General features: G+C 35.2%; 8 protein-coding genes across 8 annotated transcripts; 2 read left to right on the forward strand and 6 right to left on the reverse strand.

Annotated features, from left to right (window-relative positions):
* Nucleotides 1–189: 189 nt before the first annotated feature.
* Nucleotides 190–1547, forward strand: TVAGG3_0862380 (SMAD/FHA domain family; the record flags this gene model as incomplete). The annotated part of the gene is made up of 1 exon (XM_001324536.2): nucleotides 420–1448. The coding sequence occupies one exon, from the start codon at nucleotides 420–422 to the stop codon at nucleotides 1446–1448; it is 1029 nt and encodes a 342-aa protein (XP_001324571.1).
* Nucleotides 1548–1854: 307 nt separating this feature from the next.
* On the reverse strand, nucleotides 1855–2657 carry TVAGG3_0862390 (glycine-rich protein family; the record flags this gene model as incomplete). The annotated part of the gene is made up of 1 exon (XM_001324537.1): nucleotides 1868–2533. The coding sequence occupies one exon, from the start codon at nucleotides 2531–2533 to the stop codon at nucleotides 1868–1870; it is 666 nt and encodes a 221-aa protein (XP_001324572.1).
* Nucleotides 2658–3257: 600 nt separating this feature from the next.
* Nucleotides 3258–3716, reverse strand: TVAGG3_0862400 (glycine-rich protein family; the record flags this gene model as incomplete). Its single annotated transcript, XM_001324538.1, has 1 exon — nucleotides 3258–3716. The coding sequence occupies one exon, from the start codon at nucleotides 3714–3716 to the stop codon at nucleotides 3258–3260; it is 459 nt and encodes a 152-aa protein (XP_001324573.1).
* A 569-nt stretch (nucleotides 3717–4285) lies between these two features.
* Nucleotides 4286–10494, reverse strand: TVAGG3_0862410 (uncharacterized protein; the record flags this gene model as incomplete). Its single annotated transcript, XM_001324539.2, has 1 exon — nucleotides 4290–10484. The coding sequence occupies one exon, from the start codon at nucleotides 10482–10484 to the stop codon at nucleotides 4290–4292; it is 6195 nt and encodes a 2064-aa protein (XP_001324574.1).
* Nucleotides 10495–11038: 544 nt separating this feature from the next.
* TVAGG3_0862420 (uncharacterized protein) lies at nucleotides 11039–13855 on the reverse strand (the record flags this gene model as incomplete). Its single annotated transcript, XM_001324540.1, has 1 exon — nucleotides 11107–13647. The coding sequence occupies one exon, from the start codon at nucleotides 13645–13647 to the stop codon at nucleotides 11107–11109; it is 2541 nt and encodes an 846-aa protein (XP_001324575.1).
* Nucleotides 13856–13961: 106 nt separating this feature from the next.
* TVAGG3_0862430 (dGTPase protein) lies at nucleotides 13962–15257 on the reverse strand (the record flags this gene model as incomplete). Its single annotated transcript, XM_001324541.1, has 1 exon — nucleotides 13981–15252. One exon carries the CDS (start codon nucleotides 15250–15252, stop codon nucleotides 13981–13983), a length of 1272 nt encoding a protein of 423 aa, XP_001324576.1.
* Nucleotides 15258–17479: 2222 nt separating this feature from the next.
* TVAGG3_0862440 (uncharacterized protein) lies at nucleotides 17480–18256 on the forward strand (the record flags this gene model as incomplete). Its single annotated transcript, XM_001324542.1, has 1 exon — nucleotides 17480–18256. The coding sequence occupies one exon, from the start codon at nucleotides 17480–17482 to the stop codon at nucleotides 18254–18256; it is 777 nt and encodes a 258-aa protein (XP_001324577.1).
* A 49-nt stretch (nucleotides 18257–18305) lies between these two features.
* TVAGG3_0862450 (sperm-tail PG-rich repeat-containing protein) lies at nucleotides 18306–18938 on the reverse strand (the record flags this gene model as incomplete). The annotated part of the gene is made up of 1 exon (XM_001324543.1): nucleotides 18306–18938. One exon carries the CDS (start codon nucleotides 18936–18938, stop codon nucleotides 18306–18308), a length of 633 nt encoding a protein of 210 aa, XP_001324578.1.
* Between the last annotated feature and the right edge of the window lie 278 nt (nucleotides 18939–19216).

Raw genomic sequence — 19216 nt, forward strand, 5'->3', positions numbered from 1 at the left:
GGTATTGAATTGAAGGATAAAAACGTAAATTTTATATATCAATTCAGAAAACTCAGAATTTCAATTGATTATTTAATATGTTAATTTAGTTTTAATTTATGTAATAATATTTTTTATGTTTATAAATGACCAACATTGACTTTTGAATATATTCTGAACAAGAAATTTTCTGAAATCGCGTTGAAAATGAGACAATATCTATGTTTTCCAATCACTTCTATTACACATATTGAATTTCAGAGCTTTTTCAAAATTTGAATTCAATATATAAAATTTTGCAGTTGCATAAATACTCTTTCGTAAATTTTAACCCATATTATAAACTTATTAATAATAATTATATTTGCATTAGATGTAAAATTCTTTTCAATTAAGTCACATTTACGACCTGAAATTTTAACGTACTTTTTAATTTTCTAATGGGTATTGCTTTTTTGATCAAAACATCTACAGTAAAAGATTCTAGAGCTCCAATCTATATTGCTTTGAAACAAGCTGTTAATAGGATAGGAAGACACAGCGAAATCAGAATTGATACAGAAAAGGGCCAAGAAATTTCTAAACTTCATACGACCATATACCGTAGGGTTGAGAACGGTCAAGATTGCTGGATTATTGAGGATAATGAATCATTAAATGGAACATTTGTAAATAAAAGAAAAATCCACCGTGTATACCTAAACAATAAAGATGAAGTAGTTTTTGGAGGAGGCTCTAATTTTTGCAAAGGCGACTTCCTCGAGTCGACTGATAATGCACCATGTCGTTATATATTTTATACTCCTTTTAGACCAATAAAATTTTTACCAAGTACAAACATTAATCAGTCAATTCGACCAAGCGACGACTGCGAGCTATGTCCGATATGTTTTGGCCCACTTACTGCATCTGAAACACTTCCTTGCGGTCATACTTTTTGCTTAACATGTATTCATCAGTGGGCAGACCAATGCCTTTTGCAACAAAGGCCATGCGTTTGTCCTATGTGCCGTGCAACATTCCTAAAAAGTCAGTTGTCTCCAGAAGAAGCTATATTTACAGAAAATGATATCCAGGTTATTACAACAGAGCCTTTCCTTCGCGAACTCGAAGTTCAGAATTGTAAAAAGATCAAGGCTGTTAATATTTTCAAGCAATGGGATCAAAAACACGCCATTCGTTTTTGGAATTTGTTCAGCAAGGTATCTCAAAACATGTTGCATAGAGCAATTTTATTACAGCTTGTTAAGTTAACGCCGAATTCCATATTCGCAGCTAAAAATGACCAACTCCAGATTGCATTACAAAATCTGACAGGAAATGTCTCAACAACCAATCGTGATCCAATGATACAGATCATTCTTACGATATTGGCTCTAAAATTTATGCCATCCATCCCATCCAAACCAAGGTTACCTAGTGGCGGAAGCAAATCAGCAAGATTCCACCATAACTTACTTAGAAGATGAGTAGAATTATCATTTGAGATCTCTTACTGTTTGAAATTTTATTTTTATTTTTGTTTGAATTTTTATTTTTAGTAATTACTAAAAAGATTATGTTTGTTTACTGTTTTAATTATAATAGATTAATATTTTTTATTACAAACAAACTGATTTTGTGATAACTCGATCAAATCAATATCAATATCCAATTATTAAGGCTGATTTATCATGTAACAGAGTAAATCACCGAATTAATTAAAATATACCAGATTGGAAACTGAATATCATGAAGTTTTAACTGAAATACGATCCATTAGCATCGATCAATAACAAACAGAAGTCTTCTACTCAAGTCAGTACATACTGAACTTATCAATTAGAATTGAAGCCCTAAATGACGTATGTTTCTTTAATATGATGAAAATTTTCAGTGTTTATCAATATTAAGAACAAAAAAATATTAATGTCATAATATTAGATGCCAGAGAATTATGAAATGAAGGATGACATGAATATTTCATATTATTGAAAATAAAATTGAATTGAGTATGGGTTTCACTTATTGCACTCCAAAGACTAACTTGGTTAGTCATGAGTGGACGAAGTGCTGGTATTCCACGAGACAGATAACTAGACGGAGCATTGCAAAGCATTCCAATACTATACCACCAATCACCATTTTTTGGAATCCCATCTAGATAAGTAACAGGAACACGTTTTCTCTCTTCTCCAAGTGTGGTTCGAACGAGCCCTCCCCAATCATCCATTGGGGCTTGAGTGATTATAGGAGTAAATCCTGTAGCAACGTATAAACCTGCGCGTTCGAGTTCTTCAGTTGGTGATACGGTCTGTTTCCATGCATTAATACGTTGTAACAACGGATATTCAATAATGTAATATCGAAAATTATCTTTCATTAAGTACTTTGTACTATTAAGATCGTATAATATCGAGAACTTGTTTTGCACGCTTATATTTTTGGCTTCTTCAACATTGTTGAAACAATTTGTATTTGTAACTGAATAGTTGTGTTCAAACACAAGTTTATATATTTTAAAATCAAGTGATGCATACACATCATTACCAATGTATTTTCGATCAAGGATCATTCAAATTATATTGGAATTGAATAAATTATATTAATATTTTTCTTGTAATCGTGCACCTCATGCAATATGTTTAAGTTCATAACATTGTTGATCATCATTCTCTCTTGAAAATGAATGAATTTGTTCTTTCAAACCTATATAAAAAATTAATAAAATTGAAAGCGACTTGCATAAAAAAGCGGTTCGATATCATCATCTCTTAATTTTTATGAATTTACGCAGTAACAAATGAGATGAGAATTACATCATGCACTTTTTCGTCTAATGTATATATCATATAATTACCTTCAATACATTTTTCCCCGAAGCAATCATTAGAGGAGAATTTTCAAATTTGTCTTTTACTGAGAATTTTATTTGCTGCATCTAAGTCATGACTCAAAAGAAATTCTGCTGCTTCTCTATTATTCCATTCTACTGTAATTCAATTCGCATTTTAATGAAATCTACATGGCGAAAAAGTTAATTTTTCTCTATTTACTCAAAAATAATAAAAAGAAAATTCATGTTAAAATGTTTTTACATGAATTGAACAATGCAAAACTTTATAGCTCAAGTCATAAAAAGGTCAAATCCAATTCTTAACACAGAAAATTAGGTGAAGATTCCATGTTTTTTTGAAATAGTATTTTCCATCTACTCGTTTTGAGCTTGAATAAAGTACAACATAATTTACATAATGCATTATAGTGGCATTAATTTTTAGATAATTCCTATATTTAAATTAGGAGCAAATAACTATTGCCATGAATTGATATGCTAAAGAAGAATAAATAGAACAAATACATAAATGTTTGACAAAATTAAAATAATTTCGAGAATCTCTTAGTGCACACCAAAGACTAACTCGTTTAGTACTGACTCCGTATATTGCAGGCATTCCTTCTGTCAAATATATTTGAGGTGCGGTGCATAATATACCAATGCAATAATGCCAAAGCTGATTTGCAGGAACACCATTAAGATAAGAAGTAGGTACATGTACATTATCTTCGCCATATGTAGTTTTAACAAGGCCTCCCCAGCCATCCATTGGGGCTTGAGTGATTATTGGAGTGAATCTTGTAGCTGTGGTGAGACCAGAACGTTCTAGTTCTTCAGTGGGTGATATAGTTTGTTTCCATACATTGATAAGTTTTAATTCTGGATATTCAATTATGAAGTATCGAAAATTGTCTTTCATCAAATATTTTGTACTACTAAGATCGTATAATATTGAGAACTTATTTGGAATGCTAGAATTTTTTGCTTCTTCATCGTCCTTGAAACAATTTGTGGAAGTTTGGTTGTGTTCAAAGACAAGTTGATATATTTTGAGATCAAATGACGTATATACATCATTACCAATATATATTCGATCAAGAATCATTTATTCAAAGGAAAATTTAAATAAAGATATCGATTTCTTTTGTAATATTTCATTTCATTAACTCTTTTGAAATTCATAAAATCAGAAATTATAAGATAATCTTTAAAAATTATGAAGTTGTTTCTTTTCAGCTGAGATGAAAAAATAAATGAAATCTGACAAAAACAATTGAAATGAATTTTTGATCACTGATTATCACATCAAAATGTTGCTTGGAAGTCATTTGAGAACCCCACCAAATAATTTTGGAACTTGGGGGACATGATTGATCAACATGAGGACAAAACGACATCTCTATGTTAACATTACCCATATTAGATATTTTAAGTTTATAAGAAAAAAAAATTATAAGTTCTTTAATCGTTCAATAAATAAAAATAAAAAACATTACTGTCTCCTTTTATGTGGAGATTTCTTTCTAGGTGAATTCTTTCTTGGCGAGTGGCCCTCGAGAACTCTCTTTAATCTCTTATGGTCTGGAGGATCATCCTTGTAGTTTGCCTTTGTTCTCTTTTCGTATTTAGAAATCTGAGAATCTTCTGTCATTTGCCAATCTTTGTATTTGTATTTCTTGTTTTCATCGTCAGATTCAGAAGAAGTTTCCTGAAGGAATTTCTTAACCAATTTCCTTCTTTCGCTTGACTTCTCTGTTTCTGATGGTCCGTTATAGTACATTCTATTTCTCTGCAATGTTGCAGTGCTGTAATTTTCTTCAGAAATGTTCAAATCTCTGTTCTTAACTTGTTGTTGTTTTTGTGATGTTGTGTATGATTCATCATTTGTCTTATAGCTCTTTGAGTTATCCTTGCTTGTATAAGACACAGATTTAGTTTCTTCAGACTTTATTTCTGAAAGATTTTGAGAAGAGTTAACTTCTTTTCCACGATGATTTCTGACTGAATCATTCGTGTTGGAATTATTAGTTTCTCTTGACGTGAGAGAAGAAGAATTCGATTCTCTTTCATGGTGTTTCCTGTGGCGTTTGTGTACATGAGATAATTGTTTGTATTCTGTTTCTGAAACGATTCTTCCCTTCATTGTTCTTTCCCAGATTTTAGATGTTGTTTCTTCATCGTTTTCTTCATCATTTCTTTTTCCGAATCTGTAGTAAATTTCGGAGTCAACATCATTATCTTTGTGGACTAATTTTCTTTGTGGAACTCTATGGTATCTCTTCTCATCGAGGTACTTGAAGTTATCTGTGTATTCAGAGAAATCATTCCTCAAATAATATGATTTCGGCTGAATTGGCTTTGTATCTGTCAACAATTCACTTGAATTTGTCTTCGAAGAAAGAGAATAATCTTGGAATTCTTCCTCCTCTTCTTCTTCTTCGTAATAGGAATAATCGAAGTACTTCGGGTTCTTGTAGCCTTTTCCATTTCCGTAATCAGCTTCGAGATGTTTTCCAGCTCTCTTTAGTTTGAGTTTGTCCAAGTTCTTTCCTTTCATCGATTTACGCTTGAAAACATCGGAACTCGATTGATTTGAATCGAATGACATTCTCGATCCAGACAATGATCCTCCTTCAACTCCATCATGATGGTGATGATGGCGTGGATGTAATCTCTTGTCTCCTTTCTTGTGGTGGACGAGTTTTGTGTTTCCTTTGGAGTCTTCGATTTCTTCGTTGTAGCTGTATTCGTAGTATTCTTCCTGGGAATAAGAGAGAGTTCCACTTCCTGCATCGTGTCCTGAAACTCTGTGGTGTCTGTGGCGTTTCCTGTCTGGTCCCAAATCAGTGGAAACACTGTTGTAATCGTTGTCAGAAATATCCTTTCCATGTTTCCTGTGTCTTCTTCTCTTCTTTCCATCTCCATTTTCATCATCATCTGAGTAATATTCATTACCTGATCCTTCATGAACTCCTTTGGCCTTTCTTCCTCTGCCTCTGCCTTTTCCGTTTCCACTTTCATCATCATAATCACTGTAGTTGTAATCATCTTCATCTGAATTTTCTCCATTCTTTCCTTTACGACCATGATGTCCTTTTCCTGCTCCATCTTCATCACCAGAACTGTAATCAGAGCCATTCTGTCCTTTGCCAGCTCCTTTTCCATGATTTCCTTTTCTTCCTTTTCCTTTTCCTGCAGCACCATGTCCATGACCATTTCTGTTTTCGTCGTCATCAGAATAATTGTAGTCATTGTCTGAGTCATTTGTTCCATTCTTTCCTTTTCCGCCGTTTCTTCCGTGATGTCCATTCTTTCCTCCTTTTCCTGCTCCGTGATGTCCATTTCCATCTTCATCTCCGGAGTAGTCATCAGAGTCATTTCCGTTCTTTCCTTTTCCTGCACCATTCTTTCCTTTTCCACCTTTTCCTTTGCCATGTCCATGACCATTTTCATCATCAGAATCAGAGCCAGAACCATTGTTTCCATCTTTTCCTGATTTTCCTTTTCCTTTTCCACCTTTTCCTGTTCCGTGGCCATGACCATCTTCGTTGTCTGAATCAGATCCATTGTTTCCATTTCCATTCTTTCCTTTTCCGCCTTTTCCAACAGCTCCTTTTCCGTTCTTTCCTTGTCCATGGATGTAGACATCACTTGTGTCATCATTGTCTGATGCATCGGAGTTATTTCCTCCTTTTCCACCGCGTGTTTTGACGCCTTTTCCAGCACCTTTTCCGCCGTGGCCATCTTCATCATCTGAATCAGATCCATTTCCATTAGCACCGGCCTTTCCTTTTCCTGCTCCTTTTCCTCCACGGCCGCCTTTTCCATTTCCTTTGCCACCATGGCCATTTTCACTTCCATCTTCATTATCTGAATCAGAGCCATTGTTTCCGTTTCCATTCTTTCCTTTTCCACCACGGCCGTTCTTTCCGCCTTTTCCGGCACCAGCTCTGCCGTAGTTGTCACTGCCATCATCATCGGAGTTATCGCCGTTGTTTCCGTTCTTTCCTTTTCCTGCAGCACCTTTTCCGTTTCCTTTGCCGCCATGGCCTCCGTTGTTCTCATCATCTGAATCAGAGCCATTTCCATTTCCGTTGGCACCATTCTTTCCTTTTCCACTGCGGCCTCCTTTTCCTGCAGCACCTTTTCCGTTTCCTCTGTGGCCATTTTCATCATCTGAGTCAGAACCATTGTTTCCGTGTCCTGCTCTTTCTCCTTTTCCGCCACGGCCGTTCTTTCCGCCTTTTCCAGCACCATTTCCTCCGAATTCATCATCGGAGTCATTTCCATTGGCACCATTCTTTCCAGCTCCTTTTCCGCTCTTTCCACCACGGCCTCCTTTTCCGTTTCCATTGTTTCCGCCGTAGTTTTCATCATCAGAATCAGAGCCATCTCCGTTCTTTCCTTTTCCACCACGGCCTCCTTTACCTGCAGCACCTTTTCCATTTCCTTTGCCGCCATGTCCGCCGTAGTTATCATCATCAGAATCAGATCCATTTCCATTTTCATCTCTTCCAGCACCATTCTTTCCAGCGCCTTTTCCACCACGGCCTCCTTTTCCTGCAGCACCTTTTCCGTTTCCTCCGTGGCCATTTTCATCATCTGAGTCAGAACCATTGTTTCCGTGTCCTGCTCTTTCTCCTTTTCCGCCACGGCCGTTCTTTCCGCCTTTTCCAGCACCATTTCCTCCGAATTCATCATCGGAGTCATTTCCATTGGCACCATTCTTTCCAGCTCCTTTTCCGCTCTTTCCACCACGGCCTCCTTTTCCGTTTCCATTGTTTCCGCCGTAGTTTTCATCATCAGAATCAGAGCCATCTCCGTTCTTTCCTTTTCCACCACGGCCTCCTTTACCTGCAGCACCTTTTCCATTTCCTTTGCCGCCATGTCCGCCGTAGTTATCATCATCAGAATCAGATCCATTTCCATTTTCATCTCTTCCAGCACCATTCTTTCCAGCGCCTTTTCCACCACGGCCTCCTTTTCCTGCTCCACGTCCGCCGCCGTAGTTGTCATCATCTGAATCTGATCCATTTCCATTGGCTCCATTCTTTCCTGTACCTTTTCCACTCTTTCCGGTTTTACCTGCAGCACCTTTTCCGTTTCCATTGTTTCCACCGTAGTTATCATCATCAGAATCAGAACCATTTCCATTTGCTCCGGCTTTTCCTGTTCCTGTTCCTTTTCCACCACGGCCTCCCTTTCCATTTCCTGCTCCATGTCCGCCGTAGTTTTCATCATCTGAATCAGATCCATTTCCATTGGCACCATTCTTTCCAGTTCCTTTTCCACTCTTTCCACCACGGCCTCCTTTTCCTGCTCCATGTCCACCGCCGTAGTTGTCGTCGTCTGAATCAGAACCGTTTCCATTTCCATCTCTTCCAGCTTTTCCAGTTCCATTCTTTCCTTTTCCTGCAGCACCTTTTCCGTTCTTTCCTCCCTTTCCATTTCCTCTTCCCTGGTTGAAAGAGCTGAGGCTGTCATCATCGTTGTTTTCTGAATCATCATTTAGACCAAACTTACTTTGTTTGTTCTTTGCAACTTTGTTATTTCCTTGTTCTTGTTCATCATCACTTCCGAAACCAGTCTTTCCTTTGTTTCCATGTTTTCCATTTCCATCTTTGTCTCCGTTGTTTCCATTATCTCCAAACTTTCCGTGTTTTCCGTTTGCGCCATTTCTGTTGTTTGGACTCTTTGATCCTGCTGCTCCATTTCCGCCGTAAGCCTTTCCATCGTTGTTCTGGCCTTTCTTTCTTCCGCCGTGGTTGTCTTCGTCATCAGAACTGTCAGAATGGCCGACAGCGACTCCGAATTTGTTCTTTGATGGTTTTCCGTTCTTTCCGGCACCACCACGACCACCGCCGTTGTTTCTTCCATTGTCATCATCGTCGGAATCGAAGTTTCTGCCTTTGTTGTTGTTCTTTCCTTTGCCATTGTTATTTCTGTCAATCTTATGAGGATCTTTGGTCTTGAAATCATCTCCAAGGTCGAGTTTAGGAGTTCCTCCCTGGAGATTCTTCATCTTGTTGAGGAATTGACCTTCTTTGTTGAGATATGGCTCATCAAATTCTGGATTATCGAGGAATGCGTGGTTCTTATCACCTGGCTTCCTATTGTTACCACTTCTACGTGTATCTCTTTCGTCTTTATCATCTGCAAATGTATCTTTAGATCCGCCTTTTCCGCCTTTCTTCGGACGTGGCTTTCCCTGCTTCTCGTATGGACGCATGAAGGCTGGTAGATTCGAATCGTTGTTGCGGCTGCTTCCTCCATTCGACCTGGAGTTTCTGCCATTTGCGTAATCATCTTCGCTGGAGCTGCTTTGTTGAAGGAACTTCGATTTCGACTTCAGTGGCTTGCAGAGAGCCTTTGCCGCTGCATTTTCTGTGTCGTCATCCGAAGTATCTGATGCAAACATGTTATCAAGGTCAATTGAAGTGGCTTTTGGCATTGGCAACTTGGCTCTACGAGGAACTCCTCTTGATTTAATAGCCGGTTCCTGCTTTTCGTTTTGTTTGGCGGATTGGACAACATTTTGGAAATTAAGTTTCCTTTCTCCGTTCCTACGACGTTTATGTGGATCATCCCACTCTGGTTCTGTAATAGTACGGTATTCCGAAGACTCGGCATTTGAATCTTCATCGCCGTTTGTAAAGACAATTACGGTTTTCGGATTGATCTTGAGCTCTATCGGCTTTTCGATCAAAGGACCATTATTGCTTTCGTAAGAGTAATCCTCTTCTGAAGAGCTGATTCCTCTTTCTTTTTGAGTTGGCTCAATAAGATCGGAAGAAGAAAGAGAATCAGGTGGAGGAGGTGGAGATGATGATTGTAATGACTTAATTGAGGCTTGTGGTGATTCTAATGGCTTAGAACTTGATGAATTCTTTGGAGATTGTTTTGCTGAAGATTTCGATGAAGATTTAGCAGGTGATTTCTCAGAAGACTCCGATGAAGATTTTGATGGCTCTTTTTCGGAGTTTTCTGGAGAATTATGAGGAGAAGATTTTGGTGATTGAACGGGAGATGCCTTTGGTGAGTTTTTCGGTGAATTATCTGCTGAATTTTTCGGAGATGGCTTCGGAGAAGATTTTGATGAGGACGAATAAGAATATGATACATTGTCTGATTTTAGAGCCGATTTATTCGATGCAACTGAAAACTTTTGCGGTAAATCTTTATCAGACTCTGTTTCGGCCTGTAAATCCTGGCTAACAGATTCAATAATTTCTTCAACCTCTTCTTCGTAAGTTACACTTATATGAGAATCAGTAGTGTTCTGTGCAGATTTAGGATTGTTATTTTCGGAGTTCGAATGACGTGAAGATCCAGTAATTTTCAAAGAATCAGAAATATTTCCTGCAGTTGGTGGAGAGTAATTTTGATCTTTGTTATTTGATGATGATGAAGACTCCGATACAGTCGATTGATTTAACTGATGACCTCCATTCAATGAATTTTGATTTGGTGTCTGAGAAGATTTTTGCGATGGGGCATGATTTTCAGAAGATGAGAGGCTATAACTCACAGAATGATGAGATGAGCTATGCTTCTCGCTATCGCTGCTTGATGAAGAATATGAATTCGTTTTTTGCTTCATTTCAATTTCAGTAGCAGATGTAGCCGGCTCATACTCAGCTCCAGGTGATGAAGCTGGAATAAAGTCGCTCTGTGATGATCTGCTCATGATATTGATAAAGTTTTCAAATCAGTTAGTTAACTGTCACAAATTTTTCTCATGACCTTTGTATGGTGTAATTTTTATGTTTTAAAATGAATCGTCTACTTCCACTGCAGATTAGACATTTTACACTCAAATGTAAGACTATCAATATTTGAATGTGAAGCAAAAAAACAACAGAATTGTAAACCCTACTAAAAAACTGACACATAACGCAGATTTCAAATCAATTGATATTCCGAGTTAATTGATTAACTGCTAAAATATGATCGAAAAAATAGTGCTCAGCATATTCTATTAATCAGTAACTCAATTCCTTTGTTCCTTAGAGAGATTGACAATTTGTTGTATAGAATTTAATATAAGCTTTAAAATTAACTGTTTTGTTATAATGCAAATTTATTTTCTTATTATTGCTGCATAATTATGGCAATTATACAATAAGAATTTGAAAAGTTTGATTTTGATGGCATATGATTACGTGATTAGATTATACAGCTTATATATTAATGAATGAATTATGTAGATTTATTAATCAATGAAAAATGATTTTGAATGCAATTTTTTTTAAAGGAAAAACAAAGGATTTTATAGCGTAATAATATACAAATAATAAATGTTTATTGTACTAAACAAGCATTTGGCTGAAAAGCTGATTAAGTAGCTCAAGTCCATCCGAACTTGCGGAATTTGTGCTAAACAGCTTTCCATGTCCTGACATCTCAAGTCTCTCATTAACATAGAACTTTTCAATGTCAGTTGAAACATAAAGATAGAATATCAACGCAATTTCATGAGATAAGTTTGATTTCACGACCAATCTCTTCATTCCTGGTTCGAATGGCATATTCACGCGTTCTGGTACCTTCAAGACTTCCATGGAATACAAATCACTCGATACTTTCGCTACATTAATTACAACATCAAACCCGTCAAACCGTTTGTTGTAAAGTGTCAATGAACCACCTTCCGAAAACACAACGATGCACTTGGATTTGAGGAGTTGTTCTATGATGACTTCTTTTTGATTCTCAGGGTAGTGGAACGTGGACACAAAATTAAATCTGAATAATGCTGTATCGTATGAGGGAACTGGCAAATTTGACAAATTTTTGCCAACTTTACAATTTCTGAAATTTTCAAGGTCTGTCAGGAAATTATTGAATCCTGATGTTGATTTATCAGCTTCGAAGATGTCGTTGCAATACTTCTGTGATAATCTGCATACTGGGATGTTCAAAACCTTCGGCCCAATGAGTTTTTCGTAATTTTGGAGGTCATTTAACTCTGTATCTGGGAAAATCTCCAATCTGTTCTTGTTATTGGCAGTAAATAGTCCCAAAGATGCCAGAATTGAGAACGTATCCGGTGGTCTTGATGAATCTTCTCTGATAAATGGTTTGAAATTAGCTGTTCCTGAGGATTTCGGAGGATTTGTGGGTACAGGAAGTTCCACTGGCTCAACAGTAGATGGTTGTGTCGGTGAAACTCTGAACGCGGACATAGAAAACTGGTTTCTTATGATGAGAAATGCAGTTCCATCTGGAGCGAATGAGGAAGAAGCAATTCCTGAGTTAAATCTGACCTTAAGAGATGATTTTTCGATCTCTTTTTGAACATCCATGGCAGATAACTGATATTTAATTGGAATAGCGACCAAATTCTGAAGAAATCCTGCAAGGAAGTAGCAACTATCAATATTTTTAACTCTATCTGCAACAGAAAAGATCTTTAACTTTAAATCTTGGTTATGTTGCAAATTAGTTGATAAAGAAAGGACTTCTATGAGGTAGAGAAGGAATATAGCGGGATCTGAGTCCTTAAACTTTGAAAACTGAGCAATTCTGGTCTCAACTGACTGAATTGTGACAAGATTTTGTGAAAAATGAGGAGCAAAGCCTTCATAAAGAAGCCATTGCATTGTTTTAGAGTTCTCCAGGAAGGAAAGTTCATTCTGTAAGTTCTCAAAGTTGCGGATTGTCATTGCATTGAAAATCTTACTATAAATAGGAGATTCGTAAGGTTTCTTAGATCTTATAACGTTAACTAATGATGTGGCAATGTTGTTATCCTGCAATTGACCTAATTCGTTAAGACTTGTGCAGATATGAAGAATTATATTTAAATATTCTGCAGGAATCTGCAAATCTGCATCTTTTATTGAGATGATCATATCAGGAATCAAGTCAATAAAGAGTTCCGGACGATGTGAAATCAAATTGGACATTCCAGCCATCATAATTAAAACATCAAGTGGAGATATCTTGGAAATTTGATTTCGGATTGCAGTTTTCAATACAGAAAACCAATCACTGGTCGGTGAAAGCTTCCCTGAAGCAAAGAAATCAAAAATTATACCGTAATAAGACGGGTTAATCTTATCTAGTGGGAAAATCGTATCTGCGAATGAAGGAAGGATATCTTCAATCTGGTATTCGAACGATATGATGCCTCTTCGGGCTCTTGTAATTGAAACGCAGATTCCATAAAAAATTTGTTGGCGAAAATTGGGAGATTGATTATCAGAAAGTATTGCATCGGATATTCTAGTGATGAATTCTGCTGTTACTGGTGTTTCTTCGGTCCATTTGCCTTGTGTGAAGTACCTTGGATGACAATATTGAGGAATAATAAGAGATAATGTAATATCACCGAGTAAAATTTGGAAGGCAAGATTGTCAGGACGAGATTTCATTATTTCTATTGTTCTAGGAGTGATTAATCCTGAAGTAACAAAAATTTGCATCGAAAGAGTCCAAATTTTAAGAGAAATTGGACTTTTCTGATCAAAATCTATAAATTTCGGAAGCAGTTCCATCAGTAAAATCCATGTTTCATCTTCGTATTCGCATGGAGGAGTAAGAACCACTGTTTCAAGAACATTCGCTACTAATTGAATGTGAGAAATATTTTTACTCGTTTCGCAGTATTCTTGTATTGATGTTAAACATGCTCGTAGTATTTTATTTCGTATTTCGATTGTTTCTCCTGGAGCTGTTCGTAGAAGCCACCTACAAAATATCGATACTGTCTGTCCTACAATATTTGTGTACTTTTCGTTATTGCAATTCTTAAAAATTAATCGAAAAATTGGAAATAAAAATTCAAATTGAGATTCAGTCATGATTTTATCCCAATATTGATCATCATCGAGAAATCCTATAATCATTTCTGAAAATGGTATCAAACTATCCTCTGCAATAAATGTATTAAGTTGCAGATCGAATAGATTCATTTCTGACAAAAAAAAAATTCAAAATCTCTCAATATGCATAAATTCATGATTTTTATGATATTCGTGTTTTGCATAACAAATTCATGTAAATCTGATTTTTTGTCAGATTGCAGTTTTTTTTGCATTTCTGTTTCAAAGAGAAAAATGATAGCGATTTTAAAGATATCTTCTATATAAACGCATGAAATATAAGTCAAATATAGCTATTGATGATATATGATTCGAAATATAAATATTGAAAGTTATTATTGATAGAAAACAACGATTTTAAACAAGTCCTTTAGCATCTCTCCATTCTTCAAATGCCTTTTTAGCGACAGAGACAAGAGATGGATCAATAACAAAGGCCATTAGTCCTGTTTCTTTGTAAAATGCAGGAATGATGCTGCCAATATCTCCCTTGGTAAGTTTTATGATGCGATTACTGTCATTGGTATAGAAATTAACTTTAAGAAGTGGATGTTGATCATCTAAACCATATCTGAAACTCATCTTGCAGATTCGAAGCATACTTGGTTCAATTACTCCATTTGAAAAGCTTGCAATATCTTCTTCAATTGTTTTTTCTGGTTGTTGAGAATAACTAATTCCATCAGTATTCGTTGGGTGAACTCTAAGCTCACCAATGCATTTATAAAACTTGCGTGTAATGATATCATTAGCTAATCTCTGAGCTTCTTGACCGCACTTTCCCCTTTCTATTAAATACATTAGTCTACAATCAAATTTTATGAATTCATCTGGATTGTTGAGTGATTTTCCAATGCCTAAGAAAGGCTCTGCTGCTTTGAGCATATCAGTAATCATTAAAGATAACGCAAGTTTAACTCTGTGTTGATAAACACGTCTATGCATATCAATTCTATTGAAGAACATCCTTTCGAGTGTTGTTGTTTCTGACTTTCTGTATGCAAGTTGCCCATCAATAATTCGAGTATTATAGATAATTCTTTTGATGTCTGATCTGGCGGATAAGAATGTTCTATTAAGATCTCTTACAAGATAATCGAGTTTATCAAAGTCGATATCTGTAACATGATTTGCAATAATCTGTGAAGTCCAAATTGGAAAATCGCCATATGGTTTTCCTCTAATGAAATTGCATGCTGCATCGTATACATATTTCGGTAATGATAAATTATATTTCTTAACCATGTTTTGTAAGATGTTAACGGACGAATCTTCATGATCCCATGTAGGATCAAAGAGATGAGCAACTGATTCAAAGCAATGGCTCCAAGGCCCATGTCCAATATCATGACAAAGACCGGCAATTACTACTGCTTGCTCCCATTCATCTTTGATATTCAGTTCAGGCTGGTATATTTTAAGATTTATCATGAATTTTTCTGCTAAGTGTGCTACACCTAAGCAATGTTCGAATCGAGTATGTGTTGCAGCTGGATAAATCCAAAAAGTTGTTCCTAATTGAGGAATATAGCGCATTCTTTGAAACTCAGGAGTATCAATAATTGGCCAGCAATATGCCGGAATACTTAATGGATCATAAACTTCATCTTGTGGAGAGTGCGCTTTCATTTAACGTAATGTCAAAATTTTTGAATAGAATTTTTTATTTTGATACAAATCTTGGAAAATTGAATGTGAACGAAGCCGATTCGTTCCATATTTGAAATTTGTACCTAACATCCTATGAGTAATAGGAAACAATGATCATCTCTGTTTACATCAGTAAATTGTTTTAACGTATATGTCATAATCTAAAGCTGATATGATTTTTCAAAAATCCTATGATTCAACATAATTAGTTTCGGAGGAAAATTCTTGAACTCAATCTTTTTCATTGAATATTGTTAAAATAAGGACCGATGTCCTTTATGTCAAGGATAATCTGTGTCTCAAGATACAAAAACAATTAGAATTACGATATTTGTAGATAATGACAATCTTTGAAACTCATTAGGAAACATCAGAAAGAAAATTATGTGTTATGTTCATGCGAATAAAACTGTTTATTTACAGTAAGATTTAAACGTAATTGCCTGCGAGAAGTGGTAATTCCACTTAAACCTTTCATTGGAAATCCGATTAAGGATCATTATTTGATATTTAGCTTATTTTAACTTCATGTCCTCGCGTTCATCAAGCTTCTTCGATTTGTCAATCTAAATATAGAATCAGTATTTCAATCATAGATTTTGATTGCAAACGATTTTCGTTAAAGGGTGTATACCGGTAAAAAAAAAGGGGGTAGTTTGTCTCACTTGGGCACCTTATAAGGCTGTGTCGGCGCCAAAAATTTAGGACATCATTACACTAAGTAAATGGACAATGTTTCTTGTGCTGAAGACAAAGTTCAAATTTGATAATTTAATGATGCAATCTTCTTCCAAAAACAAGCTTACCAACCTTCAGAATATAGTTACCATAGGATAGAAATTATTATACCAGACAATGCAGAAATTTCAACAAAATTCAATATTATTTTTTCTTATCCTTCATGATTATTTTATAAATAATAGAATATATTAATATACATACTAGTAGTAGTTACATCTAGTATAAGAAAATCTTTATTTATGCATTACAATACGCTCATTTTAATACATTTAGAAATACGTTGAAATTCAGTATTTTTTGCTTCTTCAATGTGCTATCAGCTATCAGAAGTATTGACAAATAGCGTTATTTCAACCTTAAAGTTCGAAGTTTGATTTCCAAATTCTATCGTAGAAATTACACTTTGTACCTTTTGTGTGCATACAGTAGTAATTTTGATGCATTCTCTAGTTATTAGGGATTTAGTGTACAACTCTGCAAAAAAAGAAAATTCAAAATTTTTATCAATTTGAATTTGGTTCAAAATAGTTGTATCAGCAAAAGAATCTAATACATTATATATTTTTTATTAGACTTTTGAAGAATTTGTTGTTTCCGATGAAGTACATGGTTTTAAGAAATAGAGCCATGCGTTTTAGAATGTAGCTTCCTTGTCATTGCAGAAACAATATATTATTAGCGCGCTATGTTATATTGTATATTTATCTTGTTTTTATTGCTTCTTCTTCACATTAGATTAAAAAAGCGAATTTGTAAAGTTTTCAATTTTTGATATAACTCATTGAATTTGACCGGAGTCAGTGTCAGATTTATAGAACTCTTGATGTATGAATATTGCAACAATTCTTGAACGGTAGATTATATGTATACAAAAGAAGGGATCTACTCTGAGAGAATCACTTTCCAAATTTTTTCCGTTTAGGTAAAAATGAAAATAAATTTTTAGCATTTTTTATGAAAATTCGAATTTTTTTCAAAAATTTGGAATTTTAGAATAAAAAGCTCACCTTAGCTATATGCATTATAGGTCTTGGCATCTTTTTGTCGTTGCACGGAGACTCTAGCTCTCATGCAGAAAAAGTTATGCTGCATTTACGTTTTTCCATATAAAATCCATATATAGAAGGACGATTTGCAACAAACATAAGTATCTCAATTAGTTGATAGATTGGGACATACGCTTGGGTATAGATATATAACTACATATTGTGCAGTGCTAAGGTGAGTTTTTTCTAATATATTCCTTCAAACTTGAAACAGAATGATATTTTTACTTTAGTCATAAAAACAATAAAATATTTCAAAATTTTGGGCGATAATATATGGTTCTGTTCTAATATATACAAGAACTCATAATGATCTTTTAATGTATCTTATTTTTATTTCTTAAATTCTAATATTTAATTCAGGGGGTGCAGTTTATTATCCCTAAAAATTGAATGGGCCGGTTTACACCCTGAAAAAAATGAAAAAAGCAGCACCGAAAAGAGATGCAAAGGTAGCAGATACAATGATTAAAAATGGTGTTCCTAATCATTCAAAATGTCTATTTCTTGCTCTTATTGCTCTTGCAGCAAAAGAAGAACATTCCGAAGTATTGAAATCAAATTTAAAAATCGAAAACAAAGAAACACATAAAATAGCAGCAAAATTAGTATATGATTACTTAAAACGCATTAACGCTAGAATTACTTTACAATTAGTTCAAACGGATGGTGATTTACATTATTTTTCAACAGCAAATAAGCAATCAATTGAATGTTTAGAGTTATTACCTAATAAGCCGCCTATTCAAAAGTTAATTCGTATGAGATATGCTCAAGTTCGAAAGATTGAAAGTGATGATGAGACTCATGGATGGTTTGATATCGAATCTGAACTTAGCAATACAATTACAATGGAGCCAAATAGTGGTTCTACGTTTGATATAGACACTTTAGCTTATCGTGAAAGAGATATCGATGCAGAGCCAGTATTTGCAAATGAATCTAGAAGAATTCATCCAGCTCAGAATTTTACAATTCCAGAAAGTGTTCAAGCAGCCAATTACGCAAAAGATAAGAAATCATTTAAATCTAAAATGTCTGCTCGCTCTATTCGTGATGCTTTATCACAACCAGTACAATTAGTTGGTGATAAAAACCAAACGACTGTTTCATATGAAGATAGTAGTAGTTCTGGACGAATTGTTCCATCTGTAGGTTCAGGCCGAAGAGGAAGGCGATCCGAAAATAATAAATAAAATGTTTTTTAATTTTAACATGTTATTTAATACAAAATATAAACAAAATTTAATGCATTATAGGAACTCTTCCGGATCCTCGGCCAAAATCGCATCTTCTAGCACTCAAAGTTGTTCGAGGAGCAACATACTCACCTGTTCTATCCTTCTTGCGCTCTTTATACTTATGTCCTATCGAAATTCTTGGAGAATCGTTGTAAATATATTTAAATCTAGGATTATAATTTCCTGCGCTAGGTGTTGAAGGATCTCCATTGAATATTGATGGGCGTCTTGCAGTCCCAATTGTTGCCATAACGTTTTTTCTAATTCCGACATCTGTTTCATATATGGGACGATAGTCTTGTGGACTTGGATTCGGATTTCTAGGTGCACGAGGAGATTTCGCACGTGGGAACCTTATGCCTGTAACTTGTCCAAATGGTGGAGGAGTATAGTTTGGACCAGGAACATCATCTCTTCTGAGATCTCTATATCGTGGACTAATTGTTACTTTGGGACCATCACCTAATGTACTCTTTAAATTTACCAAATATGGGTCTGGACGAGATGTAGAAAAAGAATAGCGGGGAGAAATAGAAATACCCTTTTTATCTGTAAAGGCACGTGATACTGTATAATCTGCTGGACCTGGAAGAGGCGTCCTATCTCCAATCACATAAATATTCGAAAATACTTCCATTGAGCAAAATGAAATTTCTTGCTAAAAATCAAATAAAAATTTTTCTATGCACATGTAGAAAATGTATTTCTGGTTTATTCTATGATCTGTGGTAATTTTAAATTAACGGATGAAAGCCAATTGTGATAATGAAATATAAATCGGGTATACATCATTTTTAGCGTTAGTGAATTGATTTTATTACATAGTTTTTGTTAAATTCTCTTAATTCAATTTATTCAAAATTAAAATGCTCAACTCTAAGATCAAAACGTAAACATTCTAATATTTGTAAGGAA

Source organism: Trichomonas vaginalis, chromosome VI (genome assembly GCF_026262505.1).
Source record: "Trichomonas vaginalis G3 chromosome VI, whole genome shotgun sequence".
In the NCBI taxonomy this organism is placed as follows: Eukaryota; Parabasalia; order Trichomonadida; family Trichomonadidae; genus Trichomonas; species Trichomonas vaginalis.